This window comes from Danio aesculapii, chromosome 8, assembly GCF_903798145.1.
Source record: "Danio aesculapii chromosome 8, fDanAes4.1, whole genome shotgun sequence".
Classification (NCBI taxonomy): Eukaryota; Metazoa; Chordata; class Actinopteri; order Cypriniformes; family Danionidae; genus Danio; species Danio aesculapii.
In genome coordinates this window covers 45,580,817-45,601,168 of record NC_079442.1, presented here as the reverse complement: position 1 = coordinate 45,601,168, position 20,352 = coordinate 45,580,817, and the positions used below count along the sequence as shown (strand labels likewise).

Genomic DNA, 20,352 nt, shown 5'->3' with positions numbered 1-20,352 from the left:
TGTAAATGTGCTAGTGTGAAGTTATAATAATTTGACGGGCAACGTCGTTCATCTATATCAGTTGCGAAGCAGTGGACCAATCAGAAGAACTCAGAAGCAGGGCAAGCATTGCTAGCTTTTCTTTACAATATTAAGTTGACATGTCAACTCTTTCATTTGACGGATGAGACTGTTACAGAAATATTCCTTAGAGCTTTATCTGCTATTTGTAAATTCAAAGACATTGCATTCTGCGTGAATAGCCCCTTACTGCTGTATATTTAGGACTTGTGTACTGTATATTCATGTCCTCTCCATAGGACACAGGAAAGTTCAGTGTCCTTAAAATGTGATAGACATGCTTGTTTAAGTTTAGATTTTCTCACATGCTCTTGTTCTGTTGACATCATCTTAGATTCAGAGGATGTGAAACAGGCAGCTCTTGATATGAAGGAGGAGGACCTGGTGAGTGAACGTACACAAGCATTCACCACTGCCCGCAGCCTCCTGAATGCTGCAGCCGATGCTGTGGAGAGGATCATGGTCTCCTACAAAGAGGTGAGATCTTGCTCATATTTTTTTAATCTGTAAAAATTCCCAGTATCAAAGTAGGATATGTAAAATTCTTAGTAGTGTGTTTGCTAGGTTTGTTGAGCTGTGGCGAAAAATCTTTCAAGAAATCAAAACTGCATTAATTCTGAGATTTTCAAAATGTATTGCTATTTTCTCTTAAACTGCAGATAGAGATGTATGCTTTACAAACAGCCATACTCTGCTTCCAATTTCTCACAAACACCAATTGAACCTAGAGTGCCCTCTGCCATTAAACTAGCCTGGAGCGCCCTCTGCTGTTAAAAACTAGCCTAGAGCGCCCTCTGCTGTTAAAAACTAGCCTAGAGCACCCTCTGCTGTTAAAAACTAGCCTAGAGCACGCTCTGCTGTTAAAAACTAGCCTAGAGCACCCTCTGCTGTTAAAAACTAGCCTAGAGCACTCTCTGCTGTAAAAAAATAGCCTGCATCGCCCTCTGCTGTTAAAAACTTGCCTAGAGCGCTCTCTGTCGTTAATAAATAGCCTAGATCAGGGCTATTTAATTGGTGGGCCCGCGGGCCGAACCTGGCTCCCGAGGCAATTTGTTCCGGCCCTTCAAATAGTGTGACCAAGACATCAAAAATAAATTTAGTTCAGTCGAAAAACGGTCGCTATAGTTATGAAGTGACGTGCATCTGTTCAATACAGCATGAGCTGCAGTTGAAGGCTGCGCAGAGCGTTAGTCACGTGACATTAAGCGAGTAGTGTGAGCAGCCGAAAACAGCCAATTTCACTAATAACTGCGCTTTAATTCGGCACGATTAAAGGCTTCTCTAGGCCCCATTTCTGTTGCACAGAAGGAACTGATGCAATTAACAAAATTATGCCAAGTTGTCAACTGTGCGCTAGTTTAAAGTTCTGAGCTTGTACACCGAGGCTAATATAACTATAGCAGCGGGCCGTTCCCATATCATGACTTTTCTGCGTGCAAGTTTGTTATTTCTAATGTAAGAATATATGCCAAAATGCAGGCGCACAATATTTAAGCAGATGATAACAGTTCATCTAAATAGCTACTTAGCTAATACAAAGCTTAAATTTACGTTAGACGTCATAACCGTGAAACCATGACTATTCTTCAGACTATATAATTGCACAACCAAAATCTATAATTGTTGCATTCATAATTGTTATGCAGTTCAAAACATAACATATGAATGTGTCTGAATGTAGAGCAAGCCTACTTAAGCAGTGCTCTGCTTTTGTTGTGCTTTGAAATACAACATATGAATGTTTGTTAAAAAAGGCCTATTGTACAATGCAGTGATGTTATGTAATTTCAAAATACAATATATTAACATTTTACTGTAGAAAAAGCCAACGTGGGTGTCTTAAGGAGCAAAAATACAGCATATGGACTCTTATATGCTGTTGTGTCACCACTCATATTGCAAGTCATATCTCTCCGGCCCTTCGTTTGGGATGCTTTTCATGAACTGGCCCCCAAGAAAACGAATTGGATAGCCCTGGCATAGACCATTGTCTGCTGTTAAAAACCAGCCTGCAGCGCCCTCTGCCATTAACAACTAGCCTAGAGTGCCATCTGCTGTTAAAAACTAGCATAGAGCGCCGTCTGCTGTTAATAAAGAGCCTAGAGCGCCCTCTGCTGTTAAAAACTAGCATAGAGTTCCTTCTGCTGTTAATAAAGAGCCTAGAGCGCCCTCTGCTGTTAAAAACCAGCCTAGAGCTTCATTTTCTGTTAAAAACTAAGCTCTGAATCGATTCAAGAGAGAACAGCGATGCATCACAAATGATGGAGAATCATGTTCTTGAACAATTTTACACCTCAGCTTTATTGGTTTGCTCAATGGATTCTTTCTGCAGTTAAGTTTTTAAAATAAAATCCATTGTCAATGTCCACTGTATTTTGTTTTTGTAATAAGGTGTGACATTTATTTATATGAAATCTTTAAGTAAGATTTGTATATATCGACCTGTATATCAGTAATCGCATTCCAAATATAAAGAGTTATTTGATTTTGGTATCATTAATAATTGTCATCAGTTCATCGCCAGAGTTTGTTCAGAAATAGATTGGTAGATTTGACTCGTTTGTTGCACATCAAGGTTTGTATGTCATGTCATACACATACGCTTTGTTTACACCAGAGTTGTTTTATCAAACCTGCCAAGTGTGAACACACCCCTAAGCCAACCTACAATTAGGTTATTTTTGTATACGTGATGTTGAGGTGCATATCAATCTGTCATTAGTGCGTTTTTATCATGTACTGTAGAGTCAGGGAACAAGATCTGTCATCTTTTGTAATGGAAATGCAGCAAAATAAATCGCAGTGCATCCAGCTCCAAATAAATAATTCTGTCATTTTCCGGCTTGTCATTTCAGTCAAAAGCTGTCACTTTGGTCCACCCCACTGCTCGGCATTGATTAAAAATGTGATGTCCTGCCAGTAGCTTGAAAAGAGCAGATTTCCCCTAAAAAGAAAACTAGGAATTTTATGCAACAAGGAAACCTTTATGCTTAAATTAAGAAAGCAATAATTGAGCCCTGGTGTAAACAGCCCCCTCCACTCTCTCCTTTTTTATTAGATTTCTTTCTTTTTAATTTATTATTTTTCATCCTTTACTTTTTCTTTGTTGTGTGCAGCATCTATAGAGTGAAGGAACTGTGACGTCAATTTGTATGCAAAAACCCAGAAGCGAGTTAGCATTTTAGCAGTTCCGGTTCCCTCGTCCCAAAGTCAATGGGTTTTTCCAATGGGATTTCAGTTAAAAACGCTTAAATAAGGTTCGTGGCTGACACAAACTCAAGATACTTTCATATTTTATTCTATGGCATAAAACATCAGTTACATTACACTCTTGATTTATTAAATCGGTTACGCTTCTTTAAAAAGACGGTTGCTATCAAGTTGCTAAATGGGACTTCAGGCGGTGTCGGAGACATTATACGTCATCGAGCTGAACTGGTCTGGAACGCAGCTCGGATGCGTTGGGCATTTGGATTTGTCTATTATTTAAGTAATTTCATAAATAGTATTTTATGATTTATAGTATTTTTCTAATTGGGAACTCATATTGTGAGTAGATAACGGCTTCACTTGTAAAGACTTTCAAGACAGATTAATTTGTTGATCCTTTATTTAAATTAAACGATATTATGGGGATACCAGTGCAGCCTGTTCCTGCTCTCTGTAATGCAAACGTGTGAATAAATATGTAAGAAATACACATATATTAACTGTCATTTTAACATGATCAATTGATTTTTCAGCGTTTTTTTTTTTTCTTCATCTGAACACATTTAACTGTCATAACTGCAATATTTACACTCCTCCTTAAAATGAATAGCATGTGTGACTGTATGGGCTGCTTTTCACTGTTCATGACAAAAAAAGAACATAAGAAGCATTTGATAGAGTTTTCCCTCTCGCCTCATTTCTGTCATCTGTTACTAAGGTTAGGTAAGCAGGCTGTATGCACGTGAGCGATACTCTTATTTATGATCATACAATGTAGGCACATTTATACACACAGTTTTAAAACTTTTACAACAACCGTAAAGCAAAACAAAAAGTATTTCCCACGTAAAAAACTATCCAAAAGGCAGGTAGGTCTATGTGTTGTTGCGTGTTTATTTGTTTATAATATATAGCGTGGATTATAATATAATAAACTGAGAGAGTAAACCTTTGTCATGGAGTATATTTCTAAAAATAAGCTTGAAAAGTTGTCTGTAGCAGGGGGGTGCTGACATCACAGGCGAGCGCCCTGAAGGCACTGTAATCCGTTTATAGCCTAATGTTAGCTTTTCAATTCTTGCGTACAATATTTTTGTGTGAGGATTATCCGGCTGGACAAAACTTGTCAGTGTAATAAACCATGTTTGAACACAGAGCTTATTATTTGCAATTTTTAAAAAGCCAATGGGAAAATCCTATAGGGATTTTATTGAGGGAACCAGTTTTATGCTAGCAGCCGATTAGCCTACAAGGTGACGTCATAGTTCCTCCACTCTATACAATATCAATATATATTGTTAAATGATTTGTTACATATTTGTGCAGGAATTTTTATGCCAGTGTAGAAAATTCTGTGATTATTTACTCAGCCTTTACTTGTCAAAAACCTGTTTGAGTTTTTTTTTGTTCTGTTTAATCACAAAAGAAGATATTTTGAAGAATGTTGAAAACCGATATCTATTATGGCCTGTTTCCACTGAGTGGTACAGTACGGTACGGGTCATCTTTATTTGGTTTGCGTTTCCACTGCCAAAAGGGTACTAATGGTAGCTTTTTGGTGGGCGTGGTGCAAGACAGAAAGTTTCAGACGTAAAGTTTCATATTAAAGCTGTACGGGTCGTTCACATATGAGAAGCACTTCTCACAAAACAGCTACTTTATACACATAAATACTTGTGTGTAAATGTTCATTACTAACCTTTCTATGAACAGGATTTGATTATAACTGCAGATCAATGATAATAGCCTACTGTAACATCTGCAATTATATAAAATAAATGAATAAATGCAACATATATGAACACATACAGGCCTTTACAGTCTCCGATATGTTATCAATTACAGATGAACTGCACACAACATACGTTTAGTCCTTATTTGGGTTCAAAACAACACGCAATATAGCTCACAGTCAGTGCAAACCTGATCTGTATCTTTAATCTTCACCAGCACATGTAACCTCTGTTAGAAATTAATTATTTATAAGTTCATAATAGTCCAAAAGGTGATGATAATAGTTAAACATGGCAGCTTGTTCATCATTTTGGTTGCAGAAGCATCATTTGCTGCTGCTTTTTCCCGGCTTCTCCTTTGTTTTTTTGTGCTTTGCTCTCACGTTTATCCCTAGCTGAAAGGATCAGATGTCAGAAGCACTTCAATAATCACACGTATGTATTATATGAGCTCAAGAAGTTGTAATTTCAAATATAGATGCGCAGCGAACTCTCTGGAGGAAAGTGAAACCGCTCGCACTTTTAGACGGGCTCTTAAAAACAACAAGAGGACACAGCAAATTTATTTTGCTCATTAAGCTGCTCATTAAGACAACAACAAGGTTTGTTTGAGCTCTGGTCGACCATGGCTTGTTATTATATGTATATATTATTGCGGTGTAATGTCTCGGCAGTGTTTTTAAAAATGGCAGTTCCTTTGTTTTCATTCTCCTACTTCTGCGAGTAACATATCTCTGGAAACCAATAGCGTTCAGTACCAATAGGTACCCTTTTTTCGTGCTAGGTACTCTTTTCAAAGGGTACCCAAACAGTGGTACGGTTCGCTTTTAGGTACATTTTGACAGTGGAAATGGCCATAAAAACGTACCGTACCATACCACTCAGTGGAAATGAGCCATTAGTTCCACTGTTTTTCCTACTATGGATGTCAATGGTAACTGGTTTACTATATTTTTCAAGATCTCTTCTATTGTGTTTAACAAAAAATTGAAACACTTAAGGGTGAGTAAAAATAAAGTCAATTTTTAGGTCCCATTTTACATTAACATAACTAATATGTACTTTAAACTGACATTAATAATTCATTAATGTACTTATTGTGTAAATACATGTTTTTACATTTGTACATATGCTTGATTAAATATCTGTGTAATTGTATCTCTAATTATTAATTTCTGTAATTAAGTTTACAGTTAGACTATTAACCATCCCTTACATCTTAACTCATCTTTAAACCTACCCCTACCACCAAACTATCCCAGCTCAAGAGCAGCAGAAGTGTTCTGCAATACATTATGAACACATTAAGTAAATTGTATTTATATTTGTATTTATATTTTGATGTAGGAACATAGTAGTTAAGGTCACTTAATATAAAGTGGGACCAATTTTTATTTGTTGGTGGGAATATAAAAGAAAGAAAGACAAAAATCTTTTTATGTCTTAAAATGTGAAGGTGTGTAAAATCTACTCTAAAATCTTCCACACACAGGTCACAGAACTGGCTGGCTATACAGCACGTGTGTATGAGATGTTCGAGGTGTTTGAGGATGTCCGTGACGGTGTGTATCGCCGTTCCACCACAGAGGTGAAGCCAGAAGAGACTGGAGCGGCTCAGAAAGTTACACATGGCATGAGAGTGGAGGGACCGCTGCAAATCAGAGGTTTCATCACTTTTTATCAAATCAGTTGACATGTACAATGTTGACATGTTTTTGCCACATTTCTAAACATAACACTGGACACGACACACGATAAAGGCATATTTTTTATCTTAAAAGGCATTTTGTCCTAACCAGCGTTGGGGAAAGTTACTTAGGACAGTAATGCATTACAGTATTGAGTTACTCTCCTAAAAAATAACTAGTTTCGTTACTTACTTTTTATGGTAAGTAATGTGCTGCATTACTTTTGCGTTACTTTTTCTTACCAGGCTGAAGCTTGATCTCTTTCAGAGCTTGCAGGTGTTTTTTCTTCTTTTGTTTTTAAAAAGAGGAGCTCTGCAATTAACAACATACTGGATAACCTGCTCCTTTATTTACCTTAAAAAAACCATTGAAAACTTAAAATGTAGGATGATGTTATGTTCTGAGAACTTCCTGAGCCCAGAGCTCTACATGCCGTATACACAAATTAATGAAAGTTTAAAGCAATGTGTTTGCTGCTTTTGTGCTTGTTGTCTTATTAGTGAAGTACAAACCATTTTCAAGTACAATTTCTTTTCTTCCATGTGTTCAAAATAATCTACACATTCTCTCATCTCAATTTGAATTCAGCAATTTACCTTTAAAAGCTAATTGATTCAACAAAAAAGTACCTTGCGTAATATTTACTCAAATATTATTGCTTAATTTTTTAAGTAATGCGTTACTTGTTACTTAGAAAAGTAATATTATTATGTTACTTGTTATGCTTTACCCCCAACACTGGTCTTAACCATCTGCAACAGTCTAGTGTGACATTTCTTTTTTAGCAATAGTTTTTATTTCCATGTTGTTGCAGCAAAACAACAGCGTATACTACAATAACAATGATCACCTCAAGTTGGTGTTTTCACGATACTGAAATTTCGGTACCAATCAGTACTGAAATTTTTTAAAAGTCCATTTCCTGCTAACATTTAAACACTTTAAACACAGATATAAAGGCACAAAGATCAGTCGATTAACCAGTGGATGTCAGCTCATAGACACACTAGCTGATTGACGCGACTTTGAAATGCTCCAGTATCCCTGTATCTGTGCTAATCACAGTCATTTCTGTTGAGCACATGGACACAATGACAAGTCAGCGCCGTTTAAAGGTCCCATGAAATTAAAATAACGTTTTTTTGATGTTAGTATCAGTATTGTAATGGTGCATTCACACCAGACGTAGATGAAGCGTCAAGCGCGAGTGATTTACATGTCAAGTCACTGCAAAGATGCAAATAGACATCCTGCTGTGCTATTTGTGTGAATGAGGTGGCACGAATTGAGCGTTTTGCACGTTTGATGTGCTTAATGTGTGAATCGCTTGAGTTGGACAATAATTTCAACTTTAGCGGACGTTCTCGCCGCGTTAACCAATCAGGAGCTTGCTTTTGCAGGGGCGTGATTATAACGTAACGCTAGTGTTGGTGTTTCGAGGGGAAATCCTCCTGCCGACATCAAACTGCGCTCGGCTCAGTCGGAAGCACCGCTGAAAGCTTTCATCATCCAGGTATAGTTTCTGGATAAGTTGATGAACTCTCAGAACTGGATGCACCTATAAAAGTGTCTAGTGGACTTAGACACGGCATCGGATGAACCTATGCTGTTTTTCAATCTTCCTAAACCGCATAAACACAGCTACTCTCTCAATAAAATCCATGCTAGCCATTTAGCAACGAAGCTAGAGTCACCATACAGGCAGAAGCCCTACCCATGATGCGAATCCACGTCTATTGTGAAGTGAATTTGATGCGCTAAAATTGTGAAATTGACCTGCAAATGGAGCGAGTAAACTCAAAATTTTCACACGTCTATTCACGCATGAATAGCGTGATTTATCCGCGTTTTTAAGATGCCTATAAGCTAGTGTGCTCCAGTGACAAAATTCACGTTTAGTAGATGTAAGCTGTAGTTGGTCAGTTTTATGTTTTTTATCACTTCTGCCTAAATGGAGCAATGATTTTTTCATACTACAGTTTCTCATCACATCTTGACCAATCAAATGCTCTCTAGTATCTGACATGCCCCACCCCCTTCAAGATGCTCTCATTTGCTTTTCATTTGATGTGTTTGAGCTTGAGCACTCTTACTGGCAAAGTGGTGATAAAAACAAATGTTATTGGCTGTTTTTAAAAAAGGGGAGGAGCTACGCTATGTCCCACCCTCTCCGTGTTTCGGTTTCGAATAAAAATGCAATATTTCAAAGCACTTCACTAGACCTTTAAGAAAGCACACAACAGCGGTTAAATGTTAAAAAGGTTGTTTTAAAAATGTCAGTACCGATTAGTATCTGAAAATGCAATATCGTGACAACAACTACCTCAGGTACAGATTATGTGGCTCAGTTCAGTGTTAAATGCTACAAATGTGAGTTTGAATACCATTATATCTGACGTTATTGCCACACTACTGAAAGCAGCAGCAGATAAAAGGAAGGAAAGCAGATGTTCACCTCAGATCTTGAAAATAATAAATTAATTATTAAATTTAAAATTAAATTAAAATTAAATTACTAAATTTAAAATAATAATAATAATTAGCAAACGGTTGGAAAATGAAAGTCAGAACTGTGACTCAATACAAACCAACAACATCAGTCATTAAGCCTATATGCTTTTAATAATGTCAAATTAAATATGTATTAATTAGATTATTACCCTTACCACTTTGTTGGGAGTGCAGTGGCCGATATTTACATTAATGACTGGTATTTAAATGTTTCTGCCAACAGCCAAATTACTTTTAGCTGGAATCTTGCCACTAGTAGAAGTTAGGACACTGTGTAATAGTTTTAATGACTACTAAATATTCAATTAGTTTAGTTCTATTTTTTTCATACTTGGTTTTCATTGAATTTTTTTAGGAACATATAACCAGTAGGATCAAACAAACAAACAAAATAATAATAATAATTATAATATATAAATATATAAAAATATAATATATATATATACTTACGTAAATGTTAAATTATGGTAATTATATTGTCGTTGTGGAGCAAACCAGCCATTTATTCCATTTCTTTTTAAAGATCTCTTCTTGTAATCGAAGTGCTTGTCATTTTTATTTTTCATTTTCTCATCATCTGCTATTTAATAAAAACATTCGTCTTTAGTTGGTGCATCTTCTTTATACCATTTCCGGGTTATAGCTTTTTTACTTATTACAAAGACATCTTAAATAGATATCTATCTACTTTTTCAAGTTCAATAGGAGTATCTCCAAGATAAAGTACATCGAATGATCTAGGAATATGAAGATCAAGAATGTCATTGATAGCGGAGTGAACAGTTTTCCAAAAACTGTTAATTCTTGGACATATGCTCATGATGTGCCTCTTGTACTCCACAGTTCCTCCAAGAAGGATGAAGAGTCCCTGACTGTAATGATTTCTTTTGTTGGTGTAATAAAAAATTGAATCAAATTTTTTTCCAAAAAAACTCATGCTTGAGCGAATTACTTTAGTTTGAATTTATTAAATTTAATTACTAATTTAACTCCTTTTATCTTTGTCATGATGACAGAACATAGTGTTTTACTAGGTATTTTGTAAGATACTGGTATTCAGCTTCAAGTGCAATTTAAAGGCTTAACTTGGTTAACTAGGCAGGCTAGGTTAATTAGGCAAGTCATTGGACATCAGTGTTTTTTTCTGTAGCCATTCGAAATCAAATATTTTGTAAGGGGGCTAAAATACTGACCTTAAATATATTTTGTTTTGTTTTAAATGAAGTTTTTACATTTATTCCAGCCAAACAAAAAGGAAGAAGACATTCACCAGAAAGAAAAATTATTATAGGAAATACTGTGAAAATTGTCTTGCTTTGTTAAAAATCTCTTGGGAAGTATTTGAACAAGAATCAAAATTTAACCGGAGGGCTAATCGTTTTCCCCATAACTGTATACCGTGACTGTGTGAAATTGCATACTGTCTATAACTTTTAAAAGAAAGTATTATGAGGTATATTCAGTGCACACAGCATGCTAATTTGATACATTCATGTATTATTCAGATGATGTACCACCTTTCCCAAAATGTCAACATAACCATAATGCGGTTGCTTGACTTTACCTTCCATTTGTGGTGTGGCCAATGAAAGAGAAGCAAGTTTAAGCTATGATTTTGTTTGATCCTTGTCTCATTATTGAGAGAAAAGTGAACACACTTTCATACAGAATTGGTTTTAAAATGCAAAACAGCCATTTTAATTTTAAAGCAATAACTAGACTGCACTGGCTGAATTAATTGAGGTCATGTGACTACAGTACAGCATCCTACAGTTTAAAACGATTACAGATGCATCCCTTATTAAAGTTCTGTGCTGTTTTATAAGTTTGTTGTTGGTAGTTTTGTTATTATTACTTTTAAAATAATAATATAGGTGATACGGTGGCTCAGTGGTTAGCGCTGTTGCCTCACAGCAAGAAGGTCTCTGGTTCGAGCCTTGGAATGGTCAGTTGGCATTTCTGTGTGGAGTTTGCATGTTCTCCCTGTGTTGACGCGGGTTTCCTCCTGGTGCTCCTATTTACCTCACAGTCCAAAGACATGCGCTATAGGTTAATGGAATAAACTAAATTGGCTGTAGTCTATGTGTCAACGAGTGTGTTTGGATGTTTCCCAGTACTGGGTTGCAGATGGAAGGGCCTGCGCTGAACATATGCTGGATAAGTTGGCGGTTCATTCCACTGTGGCGACCCCTAATGAAAAAAACTAAGCTAAACTAAGCAGAGGAAAATAAATGAATGAATGAATGAAAGAATAATATAATGATTAAATATACAGTAATCAACATCAGCACAATTCATCAAAGTTGTCCTAAAACTATTCAACAGTATTATTCTTGTCTTAGAACAAAAGAGTTTTACCCACTTCAAATGTTGACTGCTAAATATTATTATAAAAGAAAATGACAGTCACGAAGAACAAATTAAACTGATCAAGTGTCAGTAAAGACATTTACACTTCCTATTCATGAAAGAATAGAGCACAACATTATATAATTTATAATAATAATAATAAGATGAGCGTATTAGAATGGAATCAGCAAATAAAGGATCATGTCACCAAAAATGGCAAAGCAATGCTGACATTTTGCACTTGTATCACAGAAACAGAGAACATTTTTAAATAGAAAACAGTAATATTGTATATTATTTAAAATATATTGGTCTCATTCACTAATAATACGCACATTTGAACTTCTCTCAAAACCTTTCTGCCTAATTAAACTCGTTCTTCTACAAGTGAATTTGGAGTGCTCTAAATGAGTAATTTGCATAATACACACCCAAACCACCTCCATATAAGGGTTTTCCGCAAAAGGCCACTTATCCAGAGAAAATTATAAGAAGACAAATGATGAATTAAGAAGAGACAATTATGCCACCGAAACAAAAGAAAAAGAACTTTAACGCTAATAAAGGTTTTGATGTTGAATGTGGAACACACTTTCAGTTCTGAAAATGCGAGGTAAAACACACTGCATCTTTGTTAACTTTAGAAAAGAGTCTTTTCAAAAGAGCAGAGCTTCACATTTTATGATGCTACGCAACCACTGTATCAGCAGACTTGATGCTCCAGCGCACAGATTAATGCACACAGTTGAGTTTTTCCAACTGCAGGCGCAAAGAGCGCACTGTCATAACGCAAGATGCAGCAGGCGAATGCAAGACGCATGCGCTGCACATAAACAGCACGCAAAACACTTGATGCCAATAGAAAAACATTTTTAAAAAGGAGCCTCCTGCCGCAAAAAAATGCATTTTCTGTGATCAGGGCCTGAACAGGCATTAATCACTCGCATGAAATATGTCTGTTTGCTATCTAAAGTCACAGTTGCCATGCCTACAAACACAAAGTGATACACATTAGCATTTATATAAGGATAGAGCAGGCAATTGTTGTTTGGACCTCTAATTATATACTGTAATATAAATTTTGGTAACACTTTATTTTGATGGTCCATTTGAGTATTAGTAGACTGTCTGCTTAATATCTGTTGATACTGCTTCTTCAACAGATATTAACTGACTATAGGAAACTTTGCATGGCAACTTACACTAACCCTAACCCCAAACCTAACAGTCTACTTATAATATAATGAGAATTAGTTGGCGTATAGATGCAATGTAACTTAAATTCAACAAACGGACCATCAAAATAAAGTGTGACCTGTAAATCATCATCCTGTAAATCAGTGGTTCTTAACCACCGGGCCGTGGACCGGTACAGGTCTGTGGATCAATTGGTACTGGACCACACAGGAAATCATTAATTATTTCAGTTTTACTTATAATCTATGTCTGAACGATCTTTTATTTTGAAAAAACTCTCGGTCACTTGAACGCCAAAATTTAACCCACAAGCAGCAAAATGAGTAAGAAACCGACGTCTTTGGAATATTTCTTTGCTAAGGGGAAAAGGCCCAGTGTAGGACGCACGAACGGTCAAGGAATGGATCTGCAACCCATTTGTCAACACATCAGGTGCATCCAGCATGTCTGTGCAAGAAAATTAACTGCTGGAGATCGCAAATGACGGTGGCCTTTTAGGGGCCATTCGCATATCGTGTCTTTTCTAGAGTTCGCACAAGTTTGTTATTTCGAATGGAGGTGCGTGGCTTGTGCGCGCAAACTGCACAGACGCACACAGTTAAATGAATGCCAGGAACGCACCGCAAGTCACATGACAAGAACTGACCGATCAGCTTTAGCTTGTATGGATTGTACTCATTTCGGTAGACTAATTATCTCAGACAAACACAGAACACCCAAACACTGCAGTGCTTTGTAATTTTGTATCAGAGCTGCAGCAATGTTTTGTCAGCTTGTCATTGTTTGAGAAAATGGTTGATGGTTGCCAAGCTTAGCAACGCCTCCATCCCCGATCCATGGTAAAATTGTCAAGCGCTGAACGGTCCGCGGTGATAAAAAGATTGGCAATCACTGTTGTAAATAACATATCTACTGTAATTATATGTAGGATTCTTTATACATGTTCATAAGGCCTCAGGCATACATGATTGTTGTGTACACGTGGTATAAATTGTTCAGTTAGATACAATTAGATTAGATAAAATTTTAGTACAAAACTTTTAAAGTATCCTGATTTATTTGGGAGACCCCTTGTTTAAATTACAGTTAAATTTAGTCTTGTAACTTGTGCATGTTTGTTTTTTTTTTTCTTTTTTAGGTCAGGTGATTGATGTGGAACAGGGCATCAAATGTGAAAACCTGCCCATAATAACTCCTACAGGCGACGTGGTGGTTTCCAGCCTGAACATGCAGGTAAATTTCCCTTCTTTAACCCATCCTTGAGTCATTTTAATATATAATCAAATTTCACCAGTTGAAAATTGGCATGCGGGTGTAGTAGGCATTGCATACTTGTTACATCCAACTAAAACCACTCTCCATTTTCCAGCTAAGGAGCCTGTATATTAAATTATTTGGTAGCGTGTGCTGCAATATCTCGCGCTCATGCAGAGTAAACGAGTCGGTGGTCTGATGCAACATGCTGTTCTTCGGCTGATTTATGTGCATATGAAGTGCGAACATGTCAAAGTGGCTGTTATCTGTTCTTATTTCCCTGGCAAAGTTCTCGAGCACTTGACTGATAATACAGCTTTGCTAATCGCTGTATGACCTTTGACAGTTTAAAGCAGGATTATGTGGAGATGTATTATGAAACGCTGCAGAGAAATTGTGTTTATGCGTTATGCATTTTTCTCGTTCGATTTATAGTGTTGATTTTTTTTTTTAGCTTGCGTTACCTGTTATCTTGCATTAGCTTATCTTTATGGAATATGTGAATTAGTTTTTCTCTGCCTGTGCTTTGGTGAGAGATATAGTCAATTATTGTGTATGACTCTAAACTCATGTTGGCAGGATTTCAAGCCGTAAATTTGAAAGCTAGAAAGATAAGTGCTGTGAAGTATTATTGGAGATTTTCCTTTGATATGTTCTCCGCTCCGCTGTTTATTATGCACATGTTTTAGATAAAGCCTTCAGAGGAGATACTGTATATTGATTGTTGATGGGCATAAACATGTGGGTGTTTTTTAGCGTTAAGATTTTAGGGTAATATTTAAGAAACCTCTAAATTTGATGCTTTTAACAGTTTTGTATACCTGTGTATATTAAAATATAAATATTAAAATATTAAATTAATGTTAACATTTTATCTTTCTTTTGTGTAAAAACCTGTATTTTAACATCTTTTCTCTCATTTTTTTTGCACTTAAATGTTTTCTTCAGTTAGGATAACTAAAAAGATGCACAATAAAAGCTTTAAATCCCGGACGAGCCCCCAATTTATTTTAAAACCTCAAATGTCTAGGGCTGAGGTTGAACTTTAGGTTAAAGAAAATAAATAAATGAACAGTTAGCTGGTTATGATTTTAATGACCTTAAGGTTCTTTTATTGTGAGAAAATGGGGAAAAGTTTGTATTTACAGAAAACAAAGAATATTATATAAAATATTATATAAAATATTATATTATATTATATAATATAAAAGACCAAAATTATAAACAAAACATTAACTAACTCCACCCCGAAGATAACTTATCTAATAGAATCAAAAGAAATACAGAAAATAAATTACAAATACTTCCCTTACTCATTAACAAAACCAAGAAACAGGAGAAAAAGTCAGTTCAAAATAAATGGCACTCAGCCCCTACGGTGCTCAGTTTACAGCTTTAATACAAAATATGGGTTTTACAGTTACAACAAGGAGGGGAGAGAAGAAAGATGGAGAGGACTTTAAAGTTCATAACTTTGCACAAAAAACACTACAGTAGGTTATTGAATAAGAACGAAGCATTCTTGGAAAAAGCTCTCCGTCTCTCCCCCCGTGATCTGTCTTCGTCGGTCTCCTTTACAAAAGATGCTGCGTACTCCAAGCACTAATCACAGTGCACACTTGCAGCACGTCCAATTAGAGCAGGGCAACCTGAAAACAGGAACAGGACAGGACGAGAGAGAGAGAAACACAGCGGCACAGAAACAACCCACCAGTATGCTCAGACGTAAAATTGTTATACCTGAATGCTTTTAAAATCATTATCATTCACAGCCATCAAAAACACATGCAAATGATAAATTCTAAAGCATTGCATATATCCTGCGATGTGACTATTGCGAATGATCACATTGTGATATCCATGCTGAAACGATATATATTGTGCAGCTCTAAAATGCAATTGTGCAGCTCTAAAATGCAATTGTGCATCCACCTGTAGTGAGTCCGAGAATATTTCACATCATTATGCAATTGATACTTTTTTGATTTTTGCTGGTTTAATAATCTATTTTACTAAGACTTCTACAATGATATGAGTCTTAGATGTGCTAGTTGTGAATGCTGCGCATGCTTTCTGCACCAAACCTCTCTGAAATGCATTTCTTGGGTCTGGATTGAGTGTCTGCTCCCTTATGATTAATTCATGTTTCCTGCTAAATTCTGAGAAATGGGTCATGAGTAGCGCAGCGTGACCCCCTCTGGTTTGCCCCGGACAATGTGCTGATTATATTCCGCTCACCCATTGCTGTGCTCTTAGGGTTTCCACAACAGCGCCTCGATTTGCAGGGCCGGCGTGGTGCTAATACCCTCTCATGACCCTGATGTCGCAGTCATGCAGTGCGCTCATGACACAATGCACTTTACCCACACTGCTTTCTTAGAGAGTTTTTGCAGCCAAAAACAGACCTGGAGGAGGAAAGAGATGATGTGATAGAAAAATAAATTAATAACTTTCATAAATATCAAATACATTACATTTTTTTTTTTGGAGGGGTGGGGGGGGTCTTTTTTTTTTTTAAATAAGATATGGAATATTAAGCCCAGGAATATTTTTCTATTCAGAGTTTTGAATATGAGGATCCTCAGGTGGAAATGGAGAACAAAGAAAACAATTAGTGTAGCTGCTGTTGATAATGTATTAAAACATTTATTTGAGTTTAGGGGCCATAAATGAGAAGGTTCGACCTCCTTTAGTAGACTTTGCCATTCTAGGTACAACCAGAAGCCTTGAGTTTTGAGATCTTAAAGAGCGTGTTGGACTGTAGCGAGACAGAATGTTGGTTAGGTAAACAGGAGCTAAATTGTTTAAAGCTTTATATGTAAGAAGCAATATTTTTTCATCAATACAGAACTTAACTGGCAGCCAGTGTAAGGAGGGTAACATTGGGGTGAATATCTCCTTGTGTAAAATAGAGCTTTGACTGAGTTTGCAGCTTCAGCTAAAGATTGTACTAAAGGACAATTTTTGTATCTTGCATGACCTCAGGGTGGGTAAGTTAAATGCATATTTACATTTTCAGGTCAAATAACCCAGTCCCTTCTAGAGTGTTAGTTCTTTTAACGTTTTATTGCTCTGTTTTAAAGCTTAGTAGAAAACATTAAGTGAATGAATAAAAAAAACTAATAAATTTTCAGCACAAAGATTCTATTATATTCAGTGGGCTATATGCACAGCTAGTGTTTTTCAGCCAATGATGAACTTCCGGTGAAAGCTTTATGTGAATATTTTCAATTTCATAAGGTTCCTTTTACAGCAGTGATGTTGTAATGTAATTAAAATATAATCAGTTAAATAGACTTTGCTAGTTTGAGACAATAGACTGTTTAAACGCAGGCGCCATCATTAGCAGGAGGCTAGTGCAGAAACTCCATTGAAAACACTGTGCTAAAATTAATTTCTATATTTTAAAGACATGGCGTGGAAAAACATAATTTAATGCAGTGCTTCTTGTTTGGTTTGTTACCCCACTTTATCGTATCTCAGCCAAGCATTGAAGATCGCAGTTTTTTTTTTTTTATGAAATCATATCTTAAACGCAGTTTTCAAATGACAAAATTTTCACATTTAGTCGTAATTTAGGCCAACTATGATCTTTGCCCCCTAATTTTCATATATACAAATTTTGACCAATGGGGTATACACACACTGACTTTTAATTTCAGTCAGCCAGCCTCAGGGCTTCTGGTAAATTGTCATCCTATACATACGGTTTGTATGTTAAAAGTCAGTGTGTGTATACCCCATTAGTCAAAATTTGTATTTGATAACATCTTGTTATCAACTGTTTGTGTTTGTAAATGATTTAAACATCTATACAATTATAGTAAGGGCTGTTACAATTCCGATGTGCACAGCATTTCAGAAGAAGGCGGAGCTCAATCATAGCATTTCTACCATTTCTCTGTCTACAGTTATTTAAATCCAGTGCTGCAATGTTAACCAATTGTAGTAACTCCAATATGAACCTAAAATAGCTTTTTTAAAGTATCTTTTTCAAGATTGTCATCTTATTCTGTTGCTAAATCTGCACTGCCAGACGTCCTTCAAATTGGGCTAATATTGCTCATTCAGCTTGTAGAAATATCATTATCCCAAATTGCCTTTTTAAGATTGCCATCTCGCTCTGTTGTAAATTCTGTACTTTCACTGCCAAACATCCTTTTAAATAGCCTGATATCACTCAACCAGCTTGTATACTTAGAAATGTACTAATTCCACATTTTATTTGCCAGATGATTCATATCGGTTTGGTGTTGTGAGTTTATTTCTTCTGTTTAACACAAAGTTGGAAAAACTGCCATTGACTTCTATGGTGTTTTTTTTTTCTTACTACTTACTATCTCTACAGTTATTTCAATCCAGTGCTGCAATGTTAACCAGTTGCAGTACCTCCAATGTAAACCTAAAATAGCTTCAAATGGCCTTTTTAAGATCTTCATCTGACTCTGTTGTTAAATCTGCACTTTCACTGCCAGACATCCTTCAAAATAGGCTGTTGTCGCTCGAAATATCATTATCACGGCTTCCAGATGTTATATCCCAGATGATTCATATTGGTTTGGTGTTGTGTCGAAGGTCTTTTAATAGTAATTGTCGCATTGGCAGGATGTGGAGCTGCTGTGTTTATGTGCGTCTGCTGAATGGATGGCTTTAGCTTAATGACAGGGTACAGTGATGTGTTTTTCTCGGTGTGCTGTGCTGCAGAGAGCGGCCTTTGAAAACCATCAAGCGTTTCCCATCGCAGTGGCTCCTTTTAACCCTGTGGCTTTGCTGAATTTGTAAACACATTTAGCCGTTTCCCGTGGTTTGCCCCCGTGTGCATCTTTTTCTCGGTCTCTGCGGGGGTGTTATGGGATCCGCTGCATGTATGTTCGAGGTGTCTTTAGTAATGTTGGTTTTTTTCTTCATCTAGGTTGATGAAGGAATGCATCTGCTGATCACGGGACCCAATGGTTGTGGAAAAAGCTCTCTGTTCAGGATCCTGAGTGGACTCTGGCCTGTGTACAGTGGCGTGCTCTACAAACCCTCACCCGATCACATGTTTTACATACCTCAAAGGTACTAGAGCCACATATAGACTGCACGCTTTGACCTGAAATGTATGCAATGAAGGGGACTTATTATGCAAAAATCACTTTTATAAGGGGTTGTGTTGCAACAGTGTGTGAATATAGCCAGCCTCTAATGGTAAAAAGTTATTAATTCTATTTTTTATAATCAAACTTCATAAAAACAGTCGGCAGAAACATTTTGATTGATATTCTCCCTTTTGTTTATGTCATCAGAGGGGGAAAGCCCTGGCCATTAGTGACAATCTCTCCTTTATTAGGATAAACAGCCCTGAGTGAGAAGCAGCCATCCACCATTATAATTTTGGAGTTTTACGATGTAAAATGAACATTGTAGTCTCCATTATAGACTAACTTATTCTGACACACTTATTTTGACATATTACAGATAACTTTTGTCCTGTTTTGAATTTAAAGCAACAGTCTCCAAAATGTGAGATTGACATGCAAATCAGTGCAGCGGCAGCAGTAATACAGTCGATTTACCGGTCCGTTGTGGTAAATAAGGAGCTGAGCTGAAAGGCAAAGCTCTCGATTTGTCAATCTACATTCCTACTCTCACCTGTGGTAATGAGCTTTGGGTCATGACGGAAAGGACAAGATCTCAGATACAAGCGGCCGAAATAAGTTTACTCCGCACGATGGCAGTGCGCACCCTTATGGATAGGGTGAGGAGCTCTGTCACGTGGGAGGAGCTCGGAGTAGAGCCGCTGCTCCTCCACATCGAGAGAAACCAGCTGTGGTGGCTTGGGCATCTGTTTCGGATGCCTCCTGGATGCCTAACTAGGAAGGTGTTCCAGGCATGTCCCACCAGGAGGAGGCCTCGGGGAAAACCCAGGACAAGCTAGAGGTACTTTGTCTCTCAGCTGGCCTGGGAAGGCCTCGGGATCCCCCTGGAGGAAGTGTCTAGGGAGAGGGAAGTCTCAGGTTCTCATCTAAGACTGCTGCCCCCGTCACCCAGCCCTGGAAAAGCAGATGAACATGAGTATGCAAAATGGCACAATTTAGATCAAAGCCTAATAGGGGCAGTTTCAAAGAGTTATAAAGCAGTATTTGGGGGGTATTTTGAGCTGAAACTTCACATACACACTCTAGGGACATCAGATTATTATTTTATTTGTTGTAAAAAAAGGCATAGTAGATCCCTTTAATACTGTACTGTGTACTAAGTTGGTAACTTTTTTTCCTCTCCATTAAAGTTTTAGTTTAAAATTAATATAGTTGAATATACTTGAAGATTTGTTGGAAAATAGGAATTATGGGGCCATGTATCGTAATCTA

The 20,352-nt window shown here is 36.9% G+C and overlaps 1 protein-coding gene across 1 annotated transcript in view; it reads left to right on the top strand.

Annotated features, from left to right (window-relative positions):
- The window catches only part of abcd1 (ATP-binding cassette, sub-family D (ALD), member 1), a 43,642-nt gene that overhangs the window by 12,490 nt on the left and 10,800 nt on the right, over positions 1–20,352 (top strand). The window contains exons 3-6 of the mRNA XM_056464057.1: positions 395–537; positions 6,496–6,667; positions 13,887–13,981; positions 18,915–19,060. Of these exons, the coding sequence (XP_056320032.1) occupies positions 395–537; positions 6,496–6,667; positions 13,887–13,981; positions 18,915–19,060 (556 nt within the window). The remainder of the gene's footprint in view (positions 1–394; positions 538–6,495; positions 6,668–13,886; positions 13,982–18,914; positions 19,061–20,352) is intronic.